Here is a 25764-nt window from a genome sequence, read left to right as displayed (position 1 = left end):
CTCTCCGGACCACAGCTCTTATCTGAGGCTGACCCTTGCTTTATGAATATTTCTTGGTTTGGGGTGGGAGTTGGGATACAGAGATGCAGGAAAGGAGCATCCTGGAAGAGGGTCGAGGAGATCTGATTTACTTTTAAGGAGAGGAAGCTGCACTCAGCAACGGCATGCAGTGGGCTGTCAATACACTCTTGCTGAATGAAGAAGAGACTGGGGGCCTGCCTTCTGCAGTACCGGCCTGATTTCTGGAGGTGGACACTGCCCACCCCAGCTCAGACGGCTCAGCTCAGACCCTAGATAGTGTCAGGGGCTCCTGGAGAGGGGTGGGGGGTCACAGATGCACCTGTGGGTAAAAACGATAGCCCAACCGGGTGTGGTGACTCACGCCTGTAATCCCAGCACTTTGGGAGGCTGAGGCAGGTGGATCACGAGGTCAGGAGATCGGGACCATCCTGGCTAACATGGTGAAACCCCATCTCTACTAAAAAATATACAAAAAATTAGCTGGGCATGGTGGCAGGGGCCTGCAGTACCGACTACTCGGGAGGCTGAGGCAGGAGAATGGCGTGAACCCAGGAGGCGGAGGTTGCAGTCAGCCAAGAGTGCGCCACTGCACTCTAGCCTGGGCGACAGACGAAGACTCCGTCTCAAAAAAAAAAAAAAAAAACCCCAAAAACCTATGCCTGAGAACTGCTTTGACCACTGTGGTTTACCACTTCTGAGAGTGGAGTACAGGGGCCAACACATCTGCATCCAGGTGTCCACAAGGACCCCTGTAAGTACCAGGGCCAGGAATGGAGGCCAGGGCCACAGGTGGGCACCACCAACATGATATTTGCTGGTGTCGAATAGCACCCAGACCTTCCAAACACCTCCAGCTCTTGATTTCATGCTGTTTCCTTCCGTTTTTGTTTTTGGGACAGGGTCTTTCTCTGTCACCCTGGAGTACAGTGGCATGAAACAACTCAAACAGCTCACTGCAGCCTCGCCTGCTCAAGCAATCCTCCCACATCAGTCTCCCAAGTAACTGGGACCACAGGCACACTCCACTACGCCCATTTAAAAATTTAAAAAAAATTTTTTAAATTTTTTGTGGAGACGGGATCTCACTATGGTGACCAGGCTAGTATTGAATTCCTTGCTTGAGGTGATCCTCCCGCCTTGGCCTCCCAAAACACTGGGATTACAGACAGTGTGCCAATACGCCCAGCCTTCTTCACTTTTCCTCCTGCTTTCTCCCGCCTCTCTCCCACACATTTCAGCTTCGTGTTACTTGAGCACACTCTAACTATGGGCCCATGGCCATGGAGATGAAGGCTTGGGGTTGGGGGTGCCTGCAGAGAGGTGGTGGGTTCGGGGGAGTTTTCAGGGTGCGTTGGGAGGGAATCTCTATGTGTGCCGAACCCCTGCTGGGCCCCGTGATGTACGTCATCCAGGGCTGATGAAGACACATGTCCCTGATGGCGAGGCAGGACCTAGGAGATGGGAAAAGTGAGCACCAATAGGAAATCCAGGTAGGCTAAGGGTCCTGTGAGTGAGCCCCACAGCAAATATGCCAGGCAGGAGGGTCTGGGAGAGCCAGGCCTTGCTTCAGTGCTTTGGGATAGTACATTCGCCATTCAGAGCATCCCCAAAGATGAGACAGCATTACCTTCCCCAGAGTCCCACAGTCTATGTGGACCACTCCTAGCCCAGGCTTTCTCCACAATACCTGAGCCAGCAGGGAGAGCCAAGTCACCGCAGGGGGGAAAACATCAGTGACTGGTTGGGAAACAGGAACCGACTCCAGCTGGCTCCCATCCCCAGCCTGGGCAGCTAGGGTCCAGTGGGGTCCAATCATAGTGGTAGTGGTTGGGCCTGAGGGGAAGCAACCTTGGCTCTCAGGACTGGTTTGCATGGAGCAGAGGGTAATTTGCATCTTTGAGAAGTTGCAGCTGTGGGAAGGGAGGGGGAGCTGGGAAACTTTATCCAGGCCTTCAGTCTCCTGCTTCCTTCTGGATGAGGGAGAGGCAGGGAGCACACCCTGCTGCTAGCCAGCCCCTACTTTACTTCATGTAAGGAGCACAGCTGGGTCCCAGAGCCACTGGCTTGAGATTCAGGCTCTGTCTTGTGTAGAACATGCGGTTTCAGAGCACAGAAGCCTCCACATACCTGCACATGCACACAGCCATTCACAAGCATGTAATCCAGCATACCTGTGCAGTTCTGTGCACTGTTCACATGGGGACATAGGCACATGCAATACATGTGCATCCACATACTGACATCCAGGTGCGCAGTCATTACCGTCACCTTAGTTCATACGCAGACACATCACACCCACAGGGTCACATAATCTTACACCAACCACATAGAAGCTCACACATTCACACATGGACACATTCACACTGTATAGTCATTTTAAAACTGTTTTTCTGTAAGTCAGGCATAGTTTATATTCTTTCTATTCCATCTTCACAACCTCCAGAAGTTAGAATTAATTTTTCCTTGTTATTGAAGTATAATTTATATACAGTAAAGAACACAACTTACAGGCTCAGCTTGATGACTTCTCTCCTATGCATGCCCTGCATAACCATTGCCCAGGTCAAGATCTAGAGCATGCCCAGAGCCCCAGCAGCTCCTGAGTGTGCCCTCCTGGCCAACAGCTCACGCAAGCGGAGCTGTTATTCTGATAAGGTAAGTGCCATGGTTATTCTCATTTATTAGGTTAGAAAAACTGATGCTCAGCCCCGCAGTCACCCACTAAGTGGCCAGCCTGAAGTTCTCTGACTCCAGACCACTACATAACATAAATATCCAGTAACATACGTGTGTACACCTCACAGTAATAGAGGGCCATGATCACAAAGGCTTGGAAAAGCAGCCTTTGTTTTTTCTACAAAGAAAGCAGCAGAGAAAATTTAAGCTTTGTAGAGTGTTGCAAACCTTGGAATCAAAACACAGGTTCCATTCTGTGATATGAAACAGCACATCACAAAGCATTTTCACACAAGGCTTGTTTCTAGTTTTTAGAGCGGGATATTCGATTTTTCCTTATAGGCCTCACTCCTGAGCAAAGATGACTTGCTAGTTCCTCTCTAAGCAGATTTTCTTTTAGAATTCGTAGCTACTTTTGAGTATTTGACAATGAATAGACACCTAACAGCAGCACATATTTTGTCAACCATGCCCTTCTGAGGGTGCGTATTGGTTCATAAAGGATCAGCAAGGTCTGTGAGCTCAGGGGTTGCAGCTCCTGTCCTGGGGCAGCGGGTACAGGACACGATGGGCACACAGAGCACAGTGTGTCTACGGGGATGGGTTGTGCGTTCAAGGATGCTTCTGCACTGGAAGAAGCCACTCAAGCATTTTCATTATGCCCTTCACCTGTGGTAATACTATTGGCGAAGGTTGATACTCATTTATTTGTTCTGTTAATAAGTACATATTGTGGACTTAACCTACCTTGTGCCCAGCAGTGCCCTAGGTGCTGGGGATACAGCGGTGAAGCAGACAAAAACAAAAATCCCTACAGCATGGAGCTGATGTTCAGTAAAACATATGGTAAATCAGGTGATGAAAGATGATAGGAAGAAACAAGAGAAGATAAGAAAAGGGGAGTTGGGAATGCAACTTTAATCATTTATTTTACCTTTTTAAAAAATAGAGTCAGGGGCTGGTCGTGGTGGCTCACGCCTGTAATCCCAGGACTTTGGGAGGCCGAGGTGGGCAGATCATTTGAGGTCAAGACGTCGAGACCAGCCTGGCCAACATGGTGAAACCCCGTCTATACTGAAAATACAAAAATCAGCTCAGCATGATGGCACGTGCCTGTAATTGCAGCTACTCAGGAGGCTGAGGCAGGAGAATCGCTTGAACCCGGGAGGCGGAGATTGCAGTGAGCCGAGATCGCACCACTGCACTCCAGCCTGGGCATTAGAGTGAGACTCCATCTCAAAAAATAATAAAATTTAAAAAATAAAAACAGAGTTGGGGTCTCACTATGTTGGCCAGATTGCTCTTGAACTCTTGGCCTCAAGCAATCCTCCCACCTCGGCTTCCCAAAGTGCTGAGATTACAGGAGTGAGCCACCACATCTGGCTGGGAGTGCAGCTTTAAATGAGAGGTCAGGGAGGTCCTCACTGAGAAGGTGATGTTTGAGGTGGTGTGTGAAGCAGCCGAGGGTAGTGATCATCGTGGATATCTGGGAGAAGAGCATTTCAGGCAAGAAGAACAGCCAAAACAAAGCAAAAAAGCAGGTGTCCATTGTATTCAGATGCCAACTATGGATTTTGTACAGATTCTGGCACCTGTCCTGCCTTTAGTGCTGTGTGACTTCGAAGGAGCCACTCACCCTCTCTGGGCCGTCTCTTCACCCACATGATATGAGGTTTAGATAAAGAGCTGCCCTGTCCACCTGAGCCCTCTCTGTCCTCGCAGGCCTGTCCTTACCAGCGGGGGGGCCTCCGTGGCCATCCCTCCCCAGAGGTGGGGAGCCACAGACCACCTCTTGTCACAGGGCCTGACAGTTCCACAGCAATGCCTCTGGCCTGGTCACCCTCACCCCAGGGCCGCCACAGCATCAGTCCAGGGCTCTAACCCAAGGATGGCAATAGGGGAAACTCTGGCATGGTTTATGGACATTTAGCATTTTCTTTTTTCTTTTCTTTTTTTTTTTTTTTTTAGCTGGAGTCTTGCTCTGTCACCCAGGCTGGAGTGCAGTGGCGTGATCTCAGCTCACTGCAACCTCCGCCTCCTGGGTTCAAGTGATTCTCCTGCCTCAGTCTCCCAAGTAGCTGGGATTACAGGCATGCACCACCACACTCAGCTAATTTTTTGTATTTTTAGTAGAGACCGCGTTTTGCCATGTTGGCCAGGCTGGTCTTGAACTTCTGACCTCAGGTGATCCACCTGCCTCGGCCTGCCAAAGTGCTGGGATTACAGGTGTGAGCCACCACACCTGGCCAAGCATTTTCAAATATTGGCTGTGTGTACTTGGGAGGATAAGTAACATTACTGGAGATCTGATTGTGCCTCATATGTTCACTCCGTGCTCACATGTGCCTCACATGTTCATCTGCAAATTTATTTTTGAGGGGAATAGTGGATGAGAGCTGAGTCTGGGGTCCCTCCACCCTTCCTGGACACTCAAGTGGGAGGCCTGGGTCATCTCTGGAGGACCTCTCTCCTAAGTACTCCCGACCTCCTCTCAGGGTTGGCTCCATATCTCAGCCACTTCCCTTCCCTTTGTTCACTTTGCTTCTCAGAAGCCTCCTTTAAGGAGAAATAGTCACCTAAGACCATCTTAGCAAAGGAGAGGGCAAAGAAGGAGACACTGACAGACCCTCTTTTTGTTTTTTTTGAGACGGAGTCTCGCTCTGTCACCCAGGCTGGAGTGCAGTGGCGCTATCTCGACTCACTGCCAGCTCCGCCTCCCGGGTTCATGCCATTCTCCTGCCTTAGCCTCCCGAGTAGCTGGGACTACAGGCACCCGTCAACATGCCCAGCTTTTTGTATTTTTAGTAGAGGCGGAGTTTCCCCGTGTTAGCCAGGATGGTCTCGATCTCCTGACCTCATGATCCACCTGCCTCGGCCTCCCAAAGTGCTGGGATTACAGGCGTGAGCCACTGCGCCCGACCTAACAGACCCTCTTGAGTCACTTGGGAATTGCATTCAGCTGCAAGTAGCATGGTCCTGAGCAAGAGTGGCTTAGACAAGATAGGGATTTATTTTTCCCTCCTTAGATGTGAAGTCTGAGGGTACGTACAGGGCTGGCTTCCATCCTTAAGACAGCTACTGCAGCTCTAGACATCACATCCCCATTCCAGACACAGAAGAAAGACTGAATCAGCCCCCTTTATAAAGAACTGTCTTAGAATCCCCACCTGATGACTTCACGTATATCCTATGGGCCAGAACTTGGCTACTTGTTCCTTCCATCTACAAGAAATGCTGTCATTATTATATCCATAAAAGGAGGCTGGGTGTGGTGGCTGACACCTGTAATCCTAGCATTTAGGAGGCTGAGGAGGAAGGATTACTGGAATCCAGGAGTTTGAGACCAGCCTGGGCAACATAGCAAGACCTCATCCCTAATAAAAATTTAAAAATTAGCTGGATGGGATGACACATGCTTGTAGTACCAGCTACTCAGGAGGCTGAGGCGGGAGGCTCACTGGAGCCCAGGAGTTAGAGGCTGCAGTGGGCCATGATGGTGCCACTGCACTCCAGCCTGGGTAATGGAGCAAGACCCCATTTCTAAAAAAATAAATAATTTTTAAAAATAGAAGAAAACAGATACTGGGGAGGCAACTAGCACTCTCTTCCCTACACATGCCCTGTACTCTTCCATCTCTAATCTTAAAAACTGCATGCTGGACAAATGCCAGGAAGAGGAAACTGTTGAGAAAACAAAACTACTGGGGGAAAGGGAGGGCCCACTGAGAACCAACCCGACCACCACTGGTCTTCACTGGACACCATGAACCACATTGTCCAAACCTTCTTCTCTCCCATCAACAGCGGCCATCCCCCCAACTATGAGATGCTCGAGGAGGAGCACGAGGTGGCTGTGCTGAGGGCGCCCCACAGCCCTGCTCCCCCGACGTCCACCATGATCCACAGCCGCAGCGAGACCTCCGTGCCCGACCATGTCGTCTGGTCCCTGTTCAACACCCTCTTCATGAACTCCTGCTGCCTGGGCTTCATAGCATTTGCTTACTCCGTGAAGTCTAGGGAAAGGAAGATGGTTGGCGACCTGACTGGGGCCCAGGCCTATGCCTCTACCACCAAGTGCCTGAACATCTGAGCCCTGATTGTGGACATCCTCATGACCATTCTGCTCATCGTCATCCCAGTGTTGATCTTCCAAGCCTATCGATAGATCAGGAGGCATCATCCAGGCAAGGAGCTCTGCCCATGACCTGAATCCCATGTACTCCACCTTCCATTCCTCGCCTTGCCCCCGGAGCTCAGTCCTGTATCAGCCCTTTATCCTCACGCACTTTTCTACAATGGTATTCAATAAAGTGCACGTGTTTCTGGTGGAAAAAAAAAACCAAAACTGCATGCTGGCCGGGCGCAGTGGCTCATGCCTGTAATCCCAGCACTTTGGGAGGCTGAGGTGGGTGGATCACCTGAGGTTGGGAGTTCACATCCAGCCTGACCAACATGGAGAAACCCCGTCTCTACTAAAAATACAAAATTAGCTGGGCATGGTGGTGCATGCCTGTAATCCCAGCTACTCGGGAGGATGAGGTAGAATAGCTTGAACCTGGGAGGCGGAGGTTGCAATGAGCTGAGATTGCGCCATTGCACCCCTTTATAAGGAACTGGCGACAGAGCCTAGGCAACAGAGCAAGACTCCGTCTCAAAAAAACAAGCAAAAATAAAACTCATGCTGTTTTCTCCACCTCTGGAGCCCTCTACCCTCACCCCACCCAAGCTAGGTAAGGAGCCTGCAGCTCATTATCTAACCTGCTGGGGTTGCCAGTAACAGAAACTCCCCAGGGTTGCTGAGGTGAAAGGAGGAGGTTGGAGAACTCAGAACACCAACCTATGGTATCCATCAGAGGGGGGTGGAGGGGCGGGGCCTTGCCACGCCCCCACCCTCTCTATTCAGCAGGGACCGGAAGCAGGTGTGGATTCTCTAGGAAGCTGATTTGAGGGGCAGTGCTGCCCACAGCTGGAGACAACAGTGAACTAGCCAGGCCCAGTCCCTGCCCCCAAGGTGCTGACATTCTGATGCGGGGAGAGACAGGCATCGCACAGACCAAACCTAAGGATCGTTTCAGGCTCTTGGTGCCAAGATGAACAGCTTAGCATGGGAGAGGAAGCAGGTGGCTAGGGAGCACCAGGTGCACAGTCAGCAGCACTCGGGAAATGTGTACTGAAGGTAGCCCTCAGGAAAAGGGCCCGGAAACCCAGGGCTGTAGACCCTCAAGGGGCAGGAGAGGACCCCCCAGATCACAGCTCAGATGGAACACTCCAGATGTCAGGGACTGAGGCCCTCAGCCTGGGACCCGGCCCAAGCCTGGAAAAGGGAGGAGAGATCCCAGGGTGTGGGGGAGTCCTGCCCTAGTACCGGGATTGCCCAGAGGAGCTGCTGGGTCCAGAGACCCAGCAAATGCCAAGGGTCCAGGACTGTGGCCCCCTACACAGTTTTCCCTAGTGGGCTGGGCCCTGGGTGTGCAGTTGAGTGGTAAACTCCAAGATCTACTGGGGAAGGCAGGCAGGGCCCCCCGCACCCCAACATACCATGCCTGGGACAGGTCCTCCCGGCAGCTGTCTGGGTTTGGAGGGAAACCAGCCCTAAACCCAAACTGATTATGTGGGACGAGCAGCCCTTTCACCACCAGGGCACAGCCGCTATGCCCTGAGCATCCTTCTTGGTGGAGAAAGATGCCCAGCGTGCTGAGGAAGGAAGGACACTGGCCGGCTTCCCGAATTCTCTCCTTCTGCAAGTCCTGCAGCTCCCAACCTTGTCTCTGGACACAGTACCTCTGAGGCCCTTAAGAAGATGGAATGAACTCAGTGTTGAAGGTGTTGATGCTGTTATTATGTATTAATTTCTCACCTGCACAGGCCATGCGTGTTCTCAGGCAGGAACTCCCTGGAGCTTCACACGGACAGTCTATAGAGAATGTTCATCGCCATCTGACCCTTGAGAAGACTGAGACTCAGAGACGGGAGGTAACTTGCTCAACCCCCTGTCCCTGCCCCGGGAAAGGGGCTGTGGCTGCGGGGGTTGGGGTTGGATCCTGCAGCCAAGGGTCATCGATGTCGGTTGAGGACTTTGTCCTGTGGCAGCAGTGAGTGCTGTGGGGGTATCCTATACATCCCCATGATAAAAACCAGCAGCCCTCTCTCACACCCTCACATCCGTCCCTGGACTACTGTCTATCCTTCTAAGAGTGTGCGCAAATGCAATCTCCACTTTTCTCTCATCTGTCCAGAAGGAGTAGTATATTATCCCCCATTTACAGTACAGGAAACCGAGTGCCAAGGAGGTTGAGACCCTGCTCCAGGTTTTAGGGTGTCTGGGCTAGGTCCTCTGCCCCAGACCTGCCCTTTGCCCCCAGCACCCACGTATGGCAGTGCTGAGAGGTGGGTAGGACATAGGCTCTAATGTCACTTATACCTGGCCTGAGTTCATACCTGCTGGCCAGGTATGAACTTGGGCAGTTTGCTGATCTGCTGGGCCTCAGTGTTCTTACCCATGAAATGGAGCTACTTCCTGCTTCACAGGGTCACACTATGCTGGACTCAGGCTCACTGAAGCCCCTGCCCTCCTCTGGGGACCAAGCAACAGCTCGGGGGTGGGGGGGCAGCTCCACACTGTGCCTGGTGCCCCCTTCCCTGTCCTGGCCCTGTGCCAGCTAGGCCCGCCCAGGCCTCATCTTCCAGATGGCACCATAAAGCCATCCCCGAACCTGGCCTACCCAGGAACAAACAGCCCCTCCCAGGAGGCCACACCCTGCCGGAGACCACAGCAGCACGTTCCCCTTGAAGGATACCTCATGCCTGGGGACAGGTGTGAGGGGCAGCAGTTCAGAACGGGCTCCTCCTTTCTGGGAAGGGGGAGGGAAGCCAGTTTGGGCAGGGAGCTGGGAGAGCTGGGAGGTCTTGAGACCTCGGCCACCGTCTCGCCTTTCTCTTCCTCATCCTCCTTCCTCTCTCTCTTTTTTTTTTTTTTTTTTTCTGTCGCCCAGGCTGGGGTGCAGTGGCGCGATCTCGGCTCACTGCAAGCTCCGCCTCCCGGGTTCACGCCATTCTCCTGCCTCAGCCTCCCAAGTAGCTGGGACTACAGGCGCCTGCCACCGCACCCGGCTAATTTTTTTGTATTTTTTAGTAGAGACGGGGTTTCACTGTGGTCTCGATCTCCTGACCTTGTGATCCGCCCGCCTCGGCCTCCCAAAGTGCTGGGATTACAAGCATGAGCCACCGCGCCCGGCCTCACCCCAGCTCTTTCAGTTCTCTGGTCCTCCTCCTCTTCTGGAGAGGCAAACTGACCCACTTCCAATCAGCTGTGCGACCTTGGGCAGGTCAGTCTCTCTCAGCTCGAGTTTTTCCCTCTGAAATGGAAATGGGGATAAGCACTTGGCAGCCCCTCCCTTGGCTGGCTGTGAGGGCTGAAAGGATGCTTTGGGAGGCCCCAGCTGAAGGGAGGCCTTCTGTCCTCTCACTGTCTCCCGTTACTGTGTGAGTGAGGGGGCTAATCCTTCCTGGGGTGGGCAAGGGCAGGAAGCCTGGAGGGCCCATGTCCCCTCCTCTTGGCTTGCCAGGAACTCACTTGTCCCTTCAGCCAGATACCCTTCACCCTTCTTTTCCGAGGGCCCTGCAGGATGGAGCTTGGGCCTCAGTTTTCCCATCTGTGCAATGGGAACAACAGGGTTGGTGAGGGGGTTGGAGGTGGGCTGGGTACAGTGTCTGCCCCCTGTGCAGTAGGACCTGCAGCAGATCAAAAGCCTGTCCCAGGAGACCTGTGCCTCAGCCTGACCACCCCTGCCCACACCTCAGTCCCAGGGACTCGGGCTTTCTTCTCCCTTTGTGTTCTACTTTCCTCTGGTGTGGAGGGTCTGTCCTGTACAAGTTCCCTCCTGTCTGCTGTTGTTTTCCTTTGTTTCGTGTGGGTTGGGAGAGAGTCGAGCATGTGGTTCTCCACTCTGCTTTTGTGCTGTGCCACCCAAGAGGTAACAGAAACGCCCCCTTGCCTCAGTTTCCTCGCCTGTAAAGTGAGGGAGCATCCACCACCTGGGATCGATGCGAGGTTGATGTTCACCTACAGAGAATGGGGCCTCCCAGAAGGCAGGGCTCATGCTCCTTGGAGGAGCCCAGAAAAGCTCGCTGATGGAGCAGTGCAGAGGAGACGGCTGCTGCAACTCAGGATACACTCGCGCAGCCCCATCGTGGGAAAAGGCTGACCCAGGGAAAGACGGCGCTGAGAGGCCCCAGATCCCAGCCAGGTGGAGCAGCTCTGGCGGGTGTGTGGGTGACTGGCAGAGTGAGAGGCAGCCCATTCTGAAACCTCCCTCCGGCTGTGGGGGCTGAAGGACAAGCCAGCCATGGTCTCTACTAGGCCAGGGGGCCGCCTACCCTGGGAGAGGCAGGGGCATGGAGATTTTGGCCCCTCATTCTGCCCACTCACCTGTTCTCTGGGGGCTTTGGCTGCCCATTTACCTTCTCCGGGTCTCAGTTTCCTCATCGGTAAGTGAGAAATGAGACCTGCCTCACAACGGTGTATGCAGATGAAATGAGACAACATATGTAAAGAGCCTGTCCAGCCTGCCCAATGTGACAGTGCTGCTGGGGGCAGTGACAGACAGTAGATTGTGAGGGGCAGGTGGGGGCTTTCCCACATTGGGGGGCACCTGTGTGCATGTGCTGGGAGCGCCAACCAGGGACCTAGTGACAGACTAACACAGCCTCTTGACCTTTAGAAGACCAGGCTGACACCGAAGAGGGAAAGGAGCTTGAGGTTGCACAGCAAGTTGGAGGCAGAGCTGGGGCCAGAGCCAGGTTTCGACCCCTCTGGGGCAGGCTCTTGGACTGCGAGGTCTCCAGCCCTACGACACGCTGATCCCCAGACTTCCCACCCACTCTGGCCCCAAATGCTCTAGGATGCCTGGTCAAGCCGGCCAATCAGTTCTGCTACTGCGCAGCCCCTGCCCTGCCTCCGTTTTTCTGCCTCTAAATGGGTCATACAGCCAGGTGCAGTGGCTCACGCCTGTGATCCCAGCAGTTTTGGAGGCCAAGGTGGATGGATCACGAGGTCAGGAGTTCAAGACCAGCCTGGCCAACATCCCTGTCTCTACTAAAAATACAAAAATTAGCTGGGCGTGGTGGTGCACCTGTAATCCCAGCTACTCGGGAGTCTGAGGCAGAGGTTGCAGTGATCTGAGATCGCGCCACTGCACTCCAGCCTGGGCGACAGAGCGAGACTCCGTCTCAAAAAAAAAATGATTGTGAGAACTCGGCAGGCTACACAAGGCCTCCCCAGCCCTCACAGCACTCACTATGTGTTCTCTGCTGTCCACGTGTTCGTGCAAAGGTTGATCTTCAACCTAAGAGGTCAGCACTGTTGTTGTCTCCGTGCCTGAGGAAACTGAGCCTGGGGAGATGAAGGGGCTCTCCTGAGGTCACAGAAGTTGTCTGTCCGCCCCGCCTCATTCATGTATGTGCCTCACAGGTGAGAAACGCTCCACAGAATGCTCAGCACATGCTTGTTTCCTTCCCCTTCCTCACACCTCTCCAAGGCTTGGCCCAGTCTTTACAGCCCGGCTCCCAGCCTCCCAGCCTCTCAGACCCCCACCATGGCCCCTCTTCCTGCTCCTGGAGTTCTTCCTGTCTATCCCTGTCCCTGTTTCCCTGACACTTGCCGGGTGCCAGGTGCTGTTCTCAGCTCCCTAGTCAGACTGTGAGCTCCCAAGGTCACAGTGGCTCACACCTGCAGTCCCAGCTACGTGGGAGGCTGGTGCAGGGCAATGTAGCACGACCCCAACTCCACCAAACCAAAAAAAAAATTTTTTTTAACTAGGTGTGTGTGTACCCATGGTCCTGATTACTTGGGAGACTGAGGTGGGAGGATTGTTAGATCGCTTGAGTTGGAGGCTGCAGTGAGCTATGATCGCACCCCTGAACTCCACCCTGGGTGGCTGAGTGAGACCCGAGCTCAAAAATAAATAAATAAAAAGGAAATAACGAATGACTATGTGAGTGAGGGAGCGAGGGGGTGAAGGAGGAGGGTGGGGTGGTGTGTGAGGTTTCCTCACCTGCCGGTAGCGACACCTGGGAGGTTCGTGAGTGACACCCGAGATGCTGGGCGGGTCCTGCTTCCTGCAGCTGCTGCCAACTGCGTCCCAGACTGGGCACGAGGATCCTGGATTCTCTGACATGACGCAAAAGCCGTGTCAAGAGGGCAGAAGAGTTTAAGGGTCACCAGCCGGCGGAGGGTGGTGGGGGCAGCTTCTGAGGTCACGCAGGGCTGCTGGGTCAAGTGAAGGGCACAGATGGCAAGAGATCTCCAAAAGTGGAGAAAAGGGCTGGACAGAACAACCTTCCTGGGACCGACTGACCCTGGGACCCCTCATTCAAGTTGGCCCCTGTATGGGCAAGACAGAGTCATGGCCTGGCTGGCCTCGAGTTCTGGCTGTTTCTTATTAGCTGTGTGTCCCTGAGCAAGTTAATGAACCTCTGTGGGCCTGTTTCCTCATCTGCAGATGGGAGTATGATACCTACCCTATAGGGTTATTATGAGAAGTAATATGTAGAAAAGCATGAGTCCACAGTGACTGCACCACAGAAAGGGTTCGATAAATTCAAATAGTAATATTATTATTATTATTACGTTAATAAAGACACAGAGATCATGAAAGACCAAACTGAAGGCACTCAGCAGGCAGAAGCCAAGGCGAGACCAAGACTTCTACTTGGTGACTCCAGCTAGAGGCAACAAAGCATGGGGTTGTGCACGAGGCTCTGGAGCCAGGCTGCCTGGGCTCCCATATAGCTCTGCCCCACTCACAAGCTGTGTTACCTCAGGCAACCTCCTTAGCCTCTCTGTGCCTCAAAGTGTCCCCAGCTGTAGAATAGGGATCATAGTAGTGCACCTGCCTCATAGGGTTGTGGGGAGGATTCTGGAGTTAGTATGTGTGAAGCACATGGAAGAGTGCCTTGTACAAAGAAAACACTCCACAGGCTCAACAGACACAGGGCTGTGTGACCTTGAGCAAGCTTCTCTCCTCTCTGGGCCTCCACCACATCCCTGTAAAATGAATCATTAGACAGGTTCAGCCCGAGGCTTCTCGGGACTCTGAGGTCCGTAGTTCTGGGGAGGGGAGTCACAGTGGGTGCACACACCCCCTCCTATTTTTACAGTTCCCACATGCCTGAGGACAGGGTTCCCCCGCAGTCTCTGTCCTCCCTGTCTCCTTTCCCCTCCCTAAGGCTGGCAGCTGAAGGAGGGAGGCTTCCCTAGTGGTGAAGGAGCTGGGTAGTGGGTGTCGGTCGTACGGTTGGGGCAGTAGGGTTGGGAGAGGAGAGATGATGGATTTCCTCCTACCGGCCTTCTGTCCTGTTCCTGCTTCCACCAGTACCCTCTGTCCTCACAGCTGGGCCAAGCCCCTGCTCATCTGCAAGTGGGGTGGTGCCCTCACAGGCAGGCCTGGCTTGCCCCTCCCTTAGGAGGGGGGACCTGCAGAGAAGCCGTCTCCCCCTCCCTGGCCCCGTAGAGCTGGGCAGGTGCTGCCTGGGAATGAAAAGAGTCTATGAGTCAAGCTCTGACCCTGCTGTGTGACTTCAGGCAGACCCCTTACTCTCTCTGAGCCTGTCTTGGGGTCTGAGCACAGGGCAGGCCATGTTTCAGCCCCTCCTGTGGAGCTGGTGATAGGAGTCACCACCCAGGGAGGTAAGAGCTCAGTGTCCCCCAGCCCCAGGGCCTGACTTGGGTGGTCTGCATCCCTCTCCTCCCCTCTGCCCCTCCTACTCCACAAGGCCTGAGTCACTTCAGGGGAGTGGTGCCCCTGACTGGAACCCCAGGGTGAGGTGGAAGCGGTTAGAAACCCCGCACCAGGAAGCAAATCCTATTCCCCGTCACCCCTCCCCGATCCTCCTCCTTCCCACAAGCCTGTGGCCATTGTTGCCCAAGGTAATCAGATCTTACGTGGGAACCTAGCCCCACACCCTCTGCCCTCCTCAGGGACATTTTCAGACCCATCTCAGCCCCAGCCCTGACTCACCTCCTGCCTCACCATTGGTACCCCCGACCCCAGCAAAGTCCATCCATCCTGTTCATTCCTTCAGTCCACGCACAGCTATCTGCCAGGCACTGCACTGGGGTCCAAGGATGCCAGGCACGTGAGAAAGAACCCTGTCCCTATGGGCTCCCAGACCAGGAGACCATCAGACAGGGAGGACTGTTTCATAATGCTGGATATGGCTGGGCGCAGTGACTCACGCCTGTAATTCCAGAACTTTGGGAGGCCAAGGCGGGTGGATCACTTGAGGTCAGGAGTTTGAGACCAGCCTGGCCAACATGGTGAAATCCCATCTCTACTAAAAAAAAATACAATAGTTAGCCAGGATTGGTGGCGTGTGCCTGTAATCCCAGCTACTTGGGAGGCTGAGGCAGGAGAATGGCTTAAACCTGGGAGGCGGAGGTTACAGTGAGCTGAGATTGCACCACTGCACTCCAGCCTGGGCGACAAGAGCAAGACTCCGTCTCAAAAAAAAAAAAAAGAAAAAAGAAAAGTCTGGAAGCAAGAGCCACTGTCAGCCCTACGATGGCAGAGCCTGTTTTGTTGACGGTTGTATCCCCAGTGCCTAGAACATCTCAGTAAATGTTAGAATAAGTAAACGTTTGACGAGAGCTGCTGGCAGGCTCTAGGGCTGAACCAACACACATGGTTGTAAAGTGAAGCAAAATGGGCAACTGGGGCAGGATCACAAGGCCTTCCTGCCCCACAGACTCCTCGTGCTTGCTCACAGGGCAGGGGGTGCCATGGGAGATGGTTAGCAGAGGGGCAGCCCCCACCTCACCCTCCATTCCCTTCCCCTGACTGGCTTGATCCAGCGCATGGTCCTCCCCATTGTCCTTTCCTTCATCCAACAAGTCGGTACGTGTCGATTTGTTGAAATAGGCACATAGTAAACACCTACTGCATGCCGTTGTTGTGCCGTGAGCTGGAGGTGAGTCCAACAGTTCTGCCCACACGTTACCCACAGTCCAGGATGGGGACTCTGAATCTGGGGTTTGTGGAGGTGCTTTGGCTGGGCAGGGGGCAGTCTGTGAGCCCCTGGGATTGCGTGTGTGTGTGTGTGTATGTGTGTTCTGAGGTTCCATAGCTTTTAAGCAGATTCTGAAGTGACCAGCACCCACCCATATAGGTCAAGACTCGCATGTGTGGGGAAGAGGTTGCTTTCCCTGGCATTGCATGTGGACTCCAACCCTACCCCATTCCCAGCAGCAGGCGACAGCACCGAGCACTTCCCTGTAGTGGTGGTGCTGCTGTCTGGCAGGAGTGTCCTGCCCAGCCCAGGCCCTGTGGGGCAGCTTTAGCTGTATCGGCTTAGGATGGTTCCTGGGAACTCTGGCTGTCACTCTGTCTGGGAAGTCGCCGTGGGGGAGGGCAGGTCTCAGGCCAGGGACAGGGCAAGGGCAGTAGGATCAGTGGGTCAGACCAACACAACCAAAGGGGCACAGATGCTCCCTGAGTGTGGCAGCTGGCAGAGGGGCGTCTTTCAACACTGAGTCCCACCTTCCTTCCTTGCCCACTACAGTGCTCAGAGCCATGCAGTGATTTTTTTCCTTTAATGTCCCTTTCCCCCTTCCACCATCTTTATTTATTTATTTATTTATTTATTTATTTATTTCTTAAGACAGGATCTCACTCTGTCACCCAGGCTGGAGTGCAGTGGCGTGATCTTGGCACTGCAACCTCCGCCTCCTGTGTTCAAGCAGTTTTCATGCCTCAGCCTCCTGAGTAGCTGGGATTACAGACATGCACCACCACGCCTGCCTAATTTTTGTATTTTTAGTAGAGACGGGGTTTCACCATGTTGGCCAGGCTGGTCTCAAACTCCTGGCCTCATGTGATCTGTTTGCCTCAGCCTCCCAAAGTGCTGGGATTACAGGTGTGAGCCACCGCTCCTGGCTCATTTGTTCATTAATTTGATTTGTTTTGTTTCTTTCCCTCCCTCCCTTCTTTCTTTCCTTTCCTCCTCTTTTCTTCCTTTCTTTTTCTTTCTTTCTTTTTTGAGATAGGGTCTTGCTCTGTAGTGATCATAGCTCACTACAGCTTCAACCTCCTGGACGCAAATGATTCTCCCACCTCAGCCTCCAGAGTAGCGGGGACCCAGGCCACCACATTCAGCTAATTTATTTTTTAATTTTATGTAGAGATGTGAGTCTGACAATGTTCCCCAAGCAGGTATCAAACTCTTAGCCTCAAGCTATCCCCCTGCTTCAGCCTCCCAAAGTGCTGGGATTACAGGCGTGAGTTGCCACACTTGGCCCCTCATTTATTACTTTCATTTATTCTTGGGCACCACCTAGAAGGAAGACATGAGAGTGTTAGGAGCACCAAGCTCTTGTGTCACTGAGCAGCGTTGGGAGGTCACTGCGGGGCTAAGAGGAGCCAGGGGAGGCCCAAGCAGGCAGGGAGCACAGGGCCAGGCAGGCTCCTCCGTGACGCCCCCTCACCCTAGGGGTCAGCGTTGTGGAAGGTGGGGCCCTGCACGGGAAGAGGGGCTGGCTGGGATTTGAAGGGGCTACAGAACATGGCAGGACGCAGTGGAGGTCATATGATGATGTCATCCCTCAGGGTTCTGTTTGCCTGGAGCCCAGAGCAGCAGGAGTTGGTGGGAAGAGTGTACCCAGTGCACCTCAGCATCATCCCCCAGAGAGGATGCCCCGAACTCTCAATTATGCCTCAATTTCCTCTTCTGTAAAATGGGGACAGTGTAGACACAAACCTATAAGACTGAGAAGAAAAATAAGTGAGTTGATACATGTGACATTACTGGTAATAATCGTCATCTTGGGTTGCCAGTGGGCTCCCAGTATTCATTATATTATTAAAAATTAAAAGGTGGCCACGCGTGGATCCTGGGGAGTGTGTGTCATAAACCAAGGGTTATGGTTGATCCAGTGTGAACCTGAGGTCCTGAAAAAAGCCTCTGAAGTGCTTGTCACCTGCTGAGTGCCAGTCCGTATGGCCCTAAACTCTGGCTGTAATCAGGTGAGGGTGAGACGGAGGTCCCGGAGGGGAGACAGCCTGCTGTTGACAGAGTCCCGGTTGTGTGCCAGGCGCTGTGCTTCTCTTCATTCCCTCCTTACAGTATCCCTTTGAAGAAGGGATCCTTGATCCTCTTTCACCATGAAAGGAGACTAAGGCTGAGAGGGGAAGTGACTTGCCCGAGGACACTCAGCAAGAATGCAGCAGAACTGGGATTTGAACTCAGTCTCCAGACTCAGTGCTCTTTCTCCAGCAGCCTAACTGCCTTAGGCTTCTCCATCTCAATGGGAACACTGTCCTAAGGGCCTCTGAACACTGCCACCTCCCCAGGGCCCAGAGGTGACAGCACACACAGCAGCCCAGTAGCGAGCTCCCTTTAGCACCCACTTCTCATCTGTCTCCTTAAAGCTCATCCAGCAGGAGCCAGGCCCCTGGGGAGTGCCCATCCATCCTGGCTCATGACACCACCCTCCACCATGCCCAAGGCTGCTCCCTTCTCCCCTCCAGGCCACTTGTCCCTTCACAGGAGGGCAGGTTCATGTTGGGAGTGAGAGGGTGGGAGACGGGAGGAAGGGGCCATGGAAAGGAGCTGCTCCTGGAAGAACAAGCCCTCAAGGTCAGGCCACTGGTGGACTAGAAGTGAGGGGCACAGAGCAAGCAACACCGGGCAGGGGCTGCTGAGACTCTGAGGGGGCTGGGGTGCTGAAGCCAGGCCTCCCAGGTCACAACGCCATCCATGCAGTCCCTGCACCAGCACCTGAGCCCCAACTCTCAGCTCCAAACAAGTTCTGCCCACCCCACTAGGCTGTAAAAGGCAGTCAAATGGCTGTGGACATTTGCACCCCCATGCTCAGTTCCCTCACCCCTCATCCTGAGACAGCCAGAACTGTCTTGCCCAGGGCCCTGGCACTGCCCCAGCCTGGGGGCAGCAGGAATAGGGGGAAGAGTCCTGTTTGGGCCACCGAAATCCTGGGCTCTAACTCCTGCTTGGCTCTGCTGCCATCATGCTGGGTGGCCTTGGGCAGCTCACTGCACTCTCTGAGCCGCAGTAAAGACAGAAAAAAGGAAGCATGTTAGACTGGTGGATCTCCATCTCCTGGCTCTTCCCTGCTGTGTTTGTGATTCTAACTCCACAGTGGGACGGGGCTAGACTCCTTCGGGTCTTGAATCAAATGTCACCTGAAGGCCAGCGCGGTGGCTCACGCCTGTAATTCCAGCACTCTGGGAGGCAGGTGGATCACTTGAGGTCAGTAGTTCGAGACCAGGCTGGCCAACATGGTAAAACCCCATCTCTACTAAAAATACAAAAAAAAAAAAAAAATTAGCTGGGCGTGGTGGCTTAGCTGGGCGTGGTGGCGGGCCCCTGTAATCCCAGCTACTCGGGAGCCTGAGGCAGGAGAATTGCTTGAACCCAGGAGGCGGAGGCTGCGGTGAACTGAGATTGAGATGGCGCCACTGTACTCCAGCCTGGGCAACAGAGCAAGACTCTGTCTCAAAAAACAAAACAAAACAAATGCCACCCCCACGCTCCACCCAACGCACTTAAAATTGCCCTCGACGCTTTCCATGCTCTTTTCCTGCTTCATTCTGGCCCCACCACAGCAGTTCCCACCTCCTGACACTCTATATCCACTTATTTGTGTTTATTTACGCCATTTCCAGCACTAGCACGTCAGCTCCATGGGACAGCGAGATTGATCTGTCCTGTTCGCTGCCGTGCCCCCCATGCCTGGAGTATAGTAGGTGCTCAATAAACATTTGCTGAAGGTGTGACAGGGGTGGGGGGGCACGGGGGGTGCTAGGCTCAGGCCTGAGTTTCTGAGCAAGCTGGACAGGGGCATGAGGAGGGGGAGGAAGCTGTGCTCACCGCTTGGCTAAGAGAAGGATGAGAGTTGGGGGTGCTGCAGGCTTAGGGTAAGTGTGCACTGTTCAGGGCAAGGAGGGAAGGAGTGCCCGGGAAGTGCCCACCTGGCAGTGATGGGGCTGCCGAGGTCCATGTGTGTGACTGTAGGGGCCCCCTTAGGAGTTGGAGGGCCAGGCCCCTTCACCCCTACAAGTCCCCACCCCTTCCACCCCACTACCCTCCCTACCCTCAGATGTAGTCTTCTCTGGGCAGAGGCGGAAGGCAGCGGCTGGACACAAAGGCATAACAGCCCTCCCTCCGAAAGCTGGAAAGCTCGCACCTCTGATAAGGTGGGTAAATTTCAAAGGGGCTAATGGGCGGGGGGAGAAGGCTACTGATAACAGGGCCAGAGTGCTGCCAGCAGCCTCCCCCCCAACTTCCCACCACCCGGAGGGCCCAGCTCCTGAGCGGGCCTGTGAGCAAAACAGGTTCCGATTGTGCTCTTATCTGGGCCTGCGGTTTTGTAAGGCCCGGCTGGCTCTGCATTAATGGGGGAAAGGCAGCGGTCAGCTCTAGGGTGTGAGCAGTGATGTGGGGCCCCTCCACCCCCCACGACGGGCCTGCTGGGCTGGGGGGGTGCACCTGGTGCTCTGTGGCGGGGCGGGTCAGGGAGGGGCAGCAGACACACCAGACCATAAGCAGTGGTGGCTAAGAGTGGGGCTTTGCACCAGATCCTGGCTCCTCCCCTCATTGTGCAAAGTACTAAGCTCCTCCCCCACTCCCGTGCCTCAGTTTCCTCCCTGAGGTTAAAATAGGGATGCTAACGATAGGGTGCTACCTCAAAGGGCCATTAAGATAATTAAATGAGCTAACTGTTCTGAAGCAACCAGCATGGCACTTGGCTCCCAGTGAGCACGGGACAGGTGAGATGCCTGGCCAGGGGACCCGGGAAATGAGCGGCCAGGGCTTCAAGGCCCCCACAATCTAACTCCACAGTGCCTCCTCACTTCACCTCCCGCCACCCGGAATGCACACAGAGACCTGCAGAGCTCACACCCTCGCCTCCTTTGTGCCTTGCTCAAATCCCACCTCCCCAAAGGGATCTGCCCTGACCACCGTATTCAGCGCTGCTCCCACATCCCATCCACCGCTCCAGGCATCCTAGGCCCTTCCTGTCATGCATGCATGACCCACCAGTGTACTATGCAATTTATTCATTTACACCTTTGCTGTTGTCCGTCCTTCTCAAGAATGTAAGCCCAATGAGGCTCTGCTGTATGCAATGACCCATGCCTGGCCCCCAGTAGCCCTCCAGGACATCCCTGAGGAGGGAATAGATTCATGCAGGCAGGCACAGGCCACCCTGCTCCCCATCAGGGGGTGGAGGTGGTAAAGAGGATGCCATCTGTGTGTCCTGTCTGTCCCCCAAGCTAGGGCTGCAGGGTTCTCAGGCTTGGTGCCTAACTCTGGCACGAGCCCTGTCTGGCTGGGTCCACACGGGAACTCTGAGGACCCCAAGGGCTGGGGTCCTGGGATGGGATGCGGCCTCTTCAGATGGCCTCCCAGGTATGAATCGGCAGTGGGGGTGGGTACAGCTAGCCCTTGGCTACAGGAAGAAATGGTCCATTTGCTCAGCCCCCATCAGGAGCCTGGGGTCGTTCTCTGAGGAGTCAGTTTGTAGAGGGGTAGGAGATGGCACTGATGGAACGAGGCCTGAAGCTCTCCCACCTGTCATTTTTCCCTAGAATGGAGGGGGTCACTCACTGTGACAGCATCTAATAGGTGTTCATGAAACTAGTAAGCCTGCAGATGGCTACCCTTGGGAGTCATCACTGCCCTCTGAGGCAAGAAGACCCTGAGCAATTGCAGCCACCAGGCCTTGAACTATCCTCAAGAGCAGGCTGTGCCCAGCCACTGTGCCTGGCCACCCTGGCCTCAGTGCCTGTTTAGGGCCTGGCGGCACAGAGTAAGGTGCTGGTCTGGGCAGAGCAACATGTCGTGGCCAAAGTGTGCCCAAGGGAGGCCCTGGCATGCTGCAGTTGCTGGCAGTGCCTCATAGTATGGCCCTGAGAACACAGCCGCCACCCCCTGGGCTATTTTCCAGCCCCTTGTTCACCATCCAGCTGCAACACGGTGTCCTGGAAAGAGGATTCCAACAGATCCAGCCTGAATCCTTCCTCTGCCATTATCCAGGCTTGACTGGGAATGTCAGTGAGCCTCTTTTCCCTATCTGTGAGTGAGACAGGCAATGATCCCCTCTGGTGGTGGACTCGCTAGGATTGAATGAGATAATGCATGCCATGTGGGAGCACAGCTCAGGGTCTGGATTCAGATCCCAGCCCTGCTGTGTGTCCTTGGGCCTGGTCCCTAGCCTCTCTGGTCCCAAGGTCTTTGTACCACGAGACAGCTGGGTGGTTTCTGGGATGCCACCAACCAAGTTTCCTGCCCATCCTGTCCCCTATGGCCCTGTCTAGGTGACCAGCCTCAGGCTCTTCGCCCCTCAGCAGGGGGCACCCTCCCCCAAGCTGTCCAGCCTTTTCGCAGCTAGAGCCTGGGTCTGGGGGTGGGGCCTTGTGTCGGTCAGGAACTAACTGGCAGCTGCATGTCCCTGTGGCTGGCATACATCCCAACCTTGTCTCTGCCACCATCCCCAGTCTAGCTCATCAGAGAGCAGGACGCAGCGAGGATGGGAGCGCAGGCAGATGGAGGCAGAAAGAAAGCTAGGAAGGCAGGAATCCGACCAACAGACTGACTCAGACAGACTGCCCTTTCCAAAGCGTGTCCACTTCTGCTGCCACTTGACATTCGCTCATCACAGTGCTCCACCCACAAGGTCAGCAGGGCAAGTGTTATTATCTCCATTCACAGAGGAGGCGAGGGAGGCCCAGAGTGCTTGAGACTCGCTCATGATCCCGCCGCTCGTCAGTGGCAGCGCCGCACAGAAACCGAGACGTGGGCCCTGAGTTCCACCCGGTGCTCTCCACACTTGCCTCTGGTGGGCCAGTGGCCAGAGAGGACCAGTGTGGGGAGGAAGCTCAGGCCAACTGCTCCAGAAATTGGTGTGTTGGGGCTGATGCTGCCAGCTGCTCTAGAATCCCTGCCTTCAAGGAGTCAAAATCTTGGGAAGAAAGAAATAAGAAATACTGGGGAAAGAACTAGAGAACCAAGACTTGGGACATGTGAGGTCTACAAGGACTGGAGGGGACAGGGAAAGGCTTTCTAGAGGAAAGGGCTCTTGAAATAGGCCTCCGAAGGATGGGGGTTCCCTCCACCAAAATAGGAGGGACTCAAGTCCATTTGAACGACAGAAAAAGGGAATGCCTGCTTCATCCAGGTGTTCCCACAGCGATGTCAGGAGGGTGTCTGGCTCCCGCTGGCTCCTCCTCTTCTGGGCTGTCCCTATTCTCCCTGGGGGTAGCAGCTCCTGACTTAACACGTCAAGGCTTGGAAACTCTAGTGGCAAGAGATAATTTGTTATCTCAGTAGGTTGGAGAAAAGTTCCAGGACAGAGTCACACTGGGCCAACTGGGGTTGTGTACTGGACCCCAGATCTGGAAGGGGTGGACATGGAGCAGGCATCGCCCACAACAGATGAGTGGGGTCTGGATGGAGGGCAAACAGGAGGGGGCACATTTAACCTGATGAGAGCTGGCCAGAGGAGGATTAGAGAGGAGTCCAGCCCAGAGAGCTGGAGGCAGGGAGTCTGATGGACCCAGACAGCTGGAGGCAGGGAGTCTAGTGGACCCAGTGACCTGTTCCAGGGACCCGGGACTTGGCCCTGAGAGGACATGAGAGTAGCAACAGGGTTTTACTGGGCATGGGGCAGTCATGGAAATTAGGGATTTGAGTTTGAATCTGCTTCCCAGCTATGACCTTGGGCATGACATTTTAAATGTACGGCCTGAATTTCTTCACTTGAAAAATGGGCATATGCCTGGCCCAGTGGCTCACGCTTTTGGAGGCCGAGGCAGGTGGATAGCTTGAGGTCAGGAGCTCAAGACCAGCCTGGTCAACATGGCAAAACCCCGTCTCTACTAAAAATACAAAAATTAGCCGGGCGTGGTGGTGCGTGCCTGTAATCCCAGCTACTCGAGAGGTTGAGGCAAGAGAATCACTTGAACCTGGGAGGCAGAGGTGGCCGTGAGCTGAAACTGCGCCACTGCACTCCAGCCTGGGTGACAGAGCGAGACACTGTCTTTAAAAAAAAAAGAAAAGAAAAATGGGCATAGCAACATCTACCTGTAAGTGTTGCTGTGAGGAGTAAGATGGCATTTGTCAAACATGTGGTTGGGTTGGTGTTCAGCAAGGCCCTGGAATAGGGCAACCAGGTTCATGGAACACTTTGACCAGCATTTTCTCCCTCCTCACAGTAACTCTCAGGGTTCTCTGGATTTGGGAGGTGACTGTTCAGCAGATTTCAGACACTTGCCTAAAGTCACAAAGCTGGAAAATGACAGAATCAGGACATGTACTTGATCAAATCCCAAGCTGGTGCCAAGACACCATGCCCGGTGGATCAGGGTGTCAAGAGGATGTGTGTCACCCAGAGTTCCCTCATTGGGAAAGTTGGCCTTTCCTCCCTTGAAGCCCACCAGCATTGCCTTAGATGGGCACCCAACCCACCTTGGGCACACCACTGATGTCCACCCCAAGCAGCCTGTGGAGGCTGGGCCTGTGTGAGCCCAGCTGAGCAGATGGGGGAGACCTCCCTTGCTCCCTCTTGGTGGACATTTTCCAGCTTCCAGAGGCAACATTTGTTTCCCTACTCCAGGCTTAAATGGGTAGAGACCCTGTCCATAGCTGGTACAGCTTAGCTGGGCCCATCCATTCAGGAGACCCCTGTGAAGTGCTCCCTTGGGCCTTGAGTGAGGCCACACCAATAAGAATTCCCACTTAACAAAAGTGAAAAGTCCATTTCTCTCATAAAAGTCCTGAGGCAAGCAGTCTGCAGCTGGTATGGAGGTTTTACATAATCTTGAGAGACCTGGGCCCCTTCTAGCTCGCTACCCTACTCTACTATCTTGTCCTCACGGTCTAAGATGGCAGCCAGAATGCCAGCTATCACAGCTGCATTCCACCCAGCAAGATGGAGTGAGGATAAATAAGAATGGAGTTAATGGTAGTACATGCCAGCTTACTTTTAAGAAAGATTCCTAGAAATCTTGGCACATGACACTTTTGCTTGGTCATATAGTCACATCTGGCTGCAAGGGAGGCTGGGATAGTCTTAATTCTAGGTAGCCATGTGCCCAGCTAAAAACCAGGCCTTGGCCAGGTGCAGTGGCTCATGCTTGTAATTCCAGCACTTTAGGAGGCCGAGGTACAAGGATTGCTTGAGGCCAGGAGTTCGAGACCACCCTGGGCAACATAGAGAGACCCTGTCTCTATAAAAATAAATAAAATAAAAAATAAAAATCAAGCCTTGTTTACTGAGGAAAAGGGGAGAATGGACAGCTATCTTTGACACCTTATCCACTCAATACACATTTTGTTTTTGAGCTTCGCTCTGTTGCCCAGGCTGGAGTACAGTGGCACGATCTTGGCTCACTGCAACCTCTGCCTCCTGGGTTCAAGTGATTCTCCTGCTTCAACCTCCCAAGTAGCTGGGATTACAGGTGCCTGCCACCACACCCAGCTAATTTTTTTGTATGTTTAGTAGAGATGGGGTTTCACCATGTTGGCCAGGCTGGTTTTGAACTCCTGATCTCAAGGCCACCTCAGCCTCCCAAAGTGTTAGGATTACAGGCGTGAGCCACCGCACCCAGCCTCAATAAACATTTATTAGATATTCCTTGTACTTACCCTCATTATAGTACTTACAGTATGATTAATAGCTTAGCATCTCATGAGCATCGAACAGTGCCAGGCATACAGTAGGTGCCTGTTAAGCAGTGGTCATTATTATTAATGCATCATAATGCTGTGATATAAGCCAGGCTTCTGTGAGAGCGGGGAGGAGGGAGGCCTGGCCAACAGAGAAGCAGGCACAAAAACGCACTCTAGGGGAAGGAGATCCACCTGGAAACGTAGTGTGTCTTTCTTTATTGACCCTGGAGGGCTGGACCATTGGGGATTAGGAGTGGTCCAGTGTACCATTTCAGGACCTTGCGTTACCTCCCCTTCCTCCGCTCCGTCCTACCTCAACCTTCTCTGGGGGGTGACTGATAACTGACCCTCAACCAAGGTGCCAGTGACGATAACAGCCAAGTA

At 53.9% G+C, this 25764-nt stretch overlaps 1 protein-coding gene and 1 pseudogene across 1 annotated transcript in view; both read left to right on the top strand.

Annotated features, from left to right (window-relative positions):
* The window catches only part of ILRUN (inflammation and lipid regulator with UBA-like and NBR1-like domains), a 123212-nt gene extending 116188 nt beyond the window's left edge, over nucleotides 1-7024 (top strand). The window contains exon 5 of the mRNA XM_030803316.1: nucleotides 6502-7024. Coding sequence (XP_030659176.1) covers nucleotides 6502-6522 — 21 coding nt within the window. The 3' untranslated portion in view covers nucleotides 6523-7024. The remainder of the gene's footprint in view (nucleotides 1-6501) is intronic.
* LOC101178335 lies at nucleotides 6461-7024 on the top strand (annotated as a pseudogene).
* Nucleotides 7025-25764: the final 18740 nt, after the last annotated feature.

The sequence above is a fragment of the Nomascus leucogenys genome, chromosome 22a (genome assembly GCF_006542625.1).
Source record: "Nomascus leucogenys isolate Asia chromosome 22a, Asia_NLE_v1, whole genome shotgun sequence".
Classification (NCBI taxonomy): Eukaryota; Metazoa; Chordata; class Mammalia; order Primates; family Hylobatidae; genus Nomascus; species Nomascus leucogenys.
Note: the sequence above shows the minus strand (reverse complement) of the source record. Positions and strands in the feature narration are given on the sequence as shown.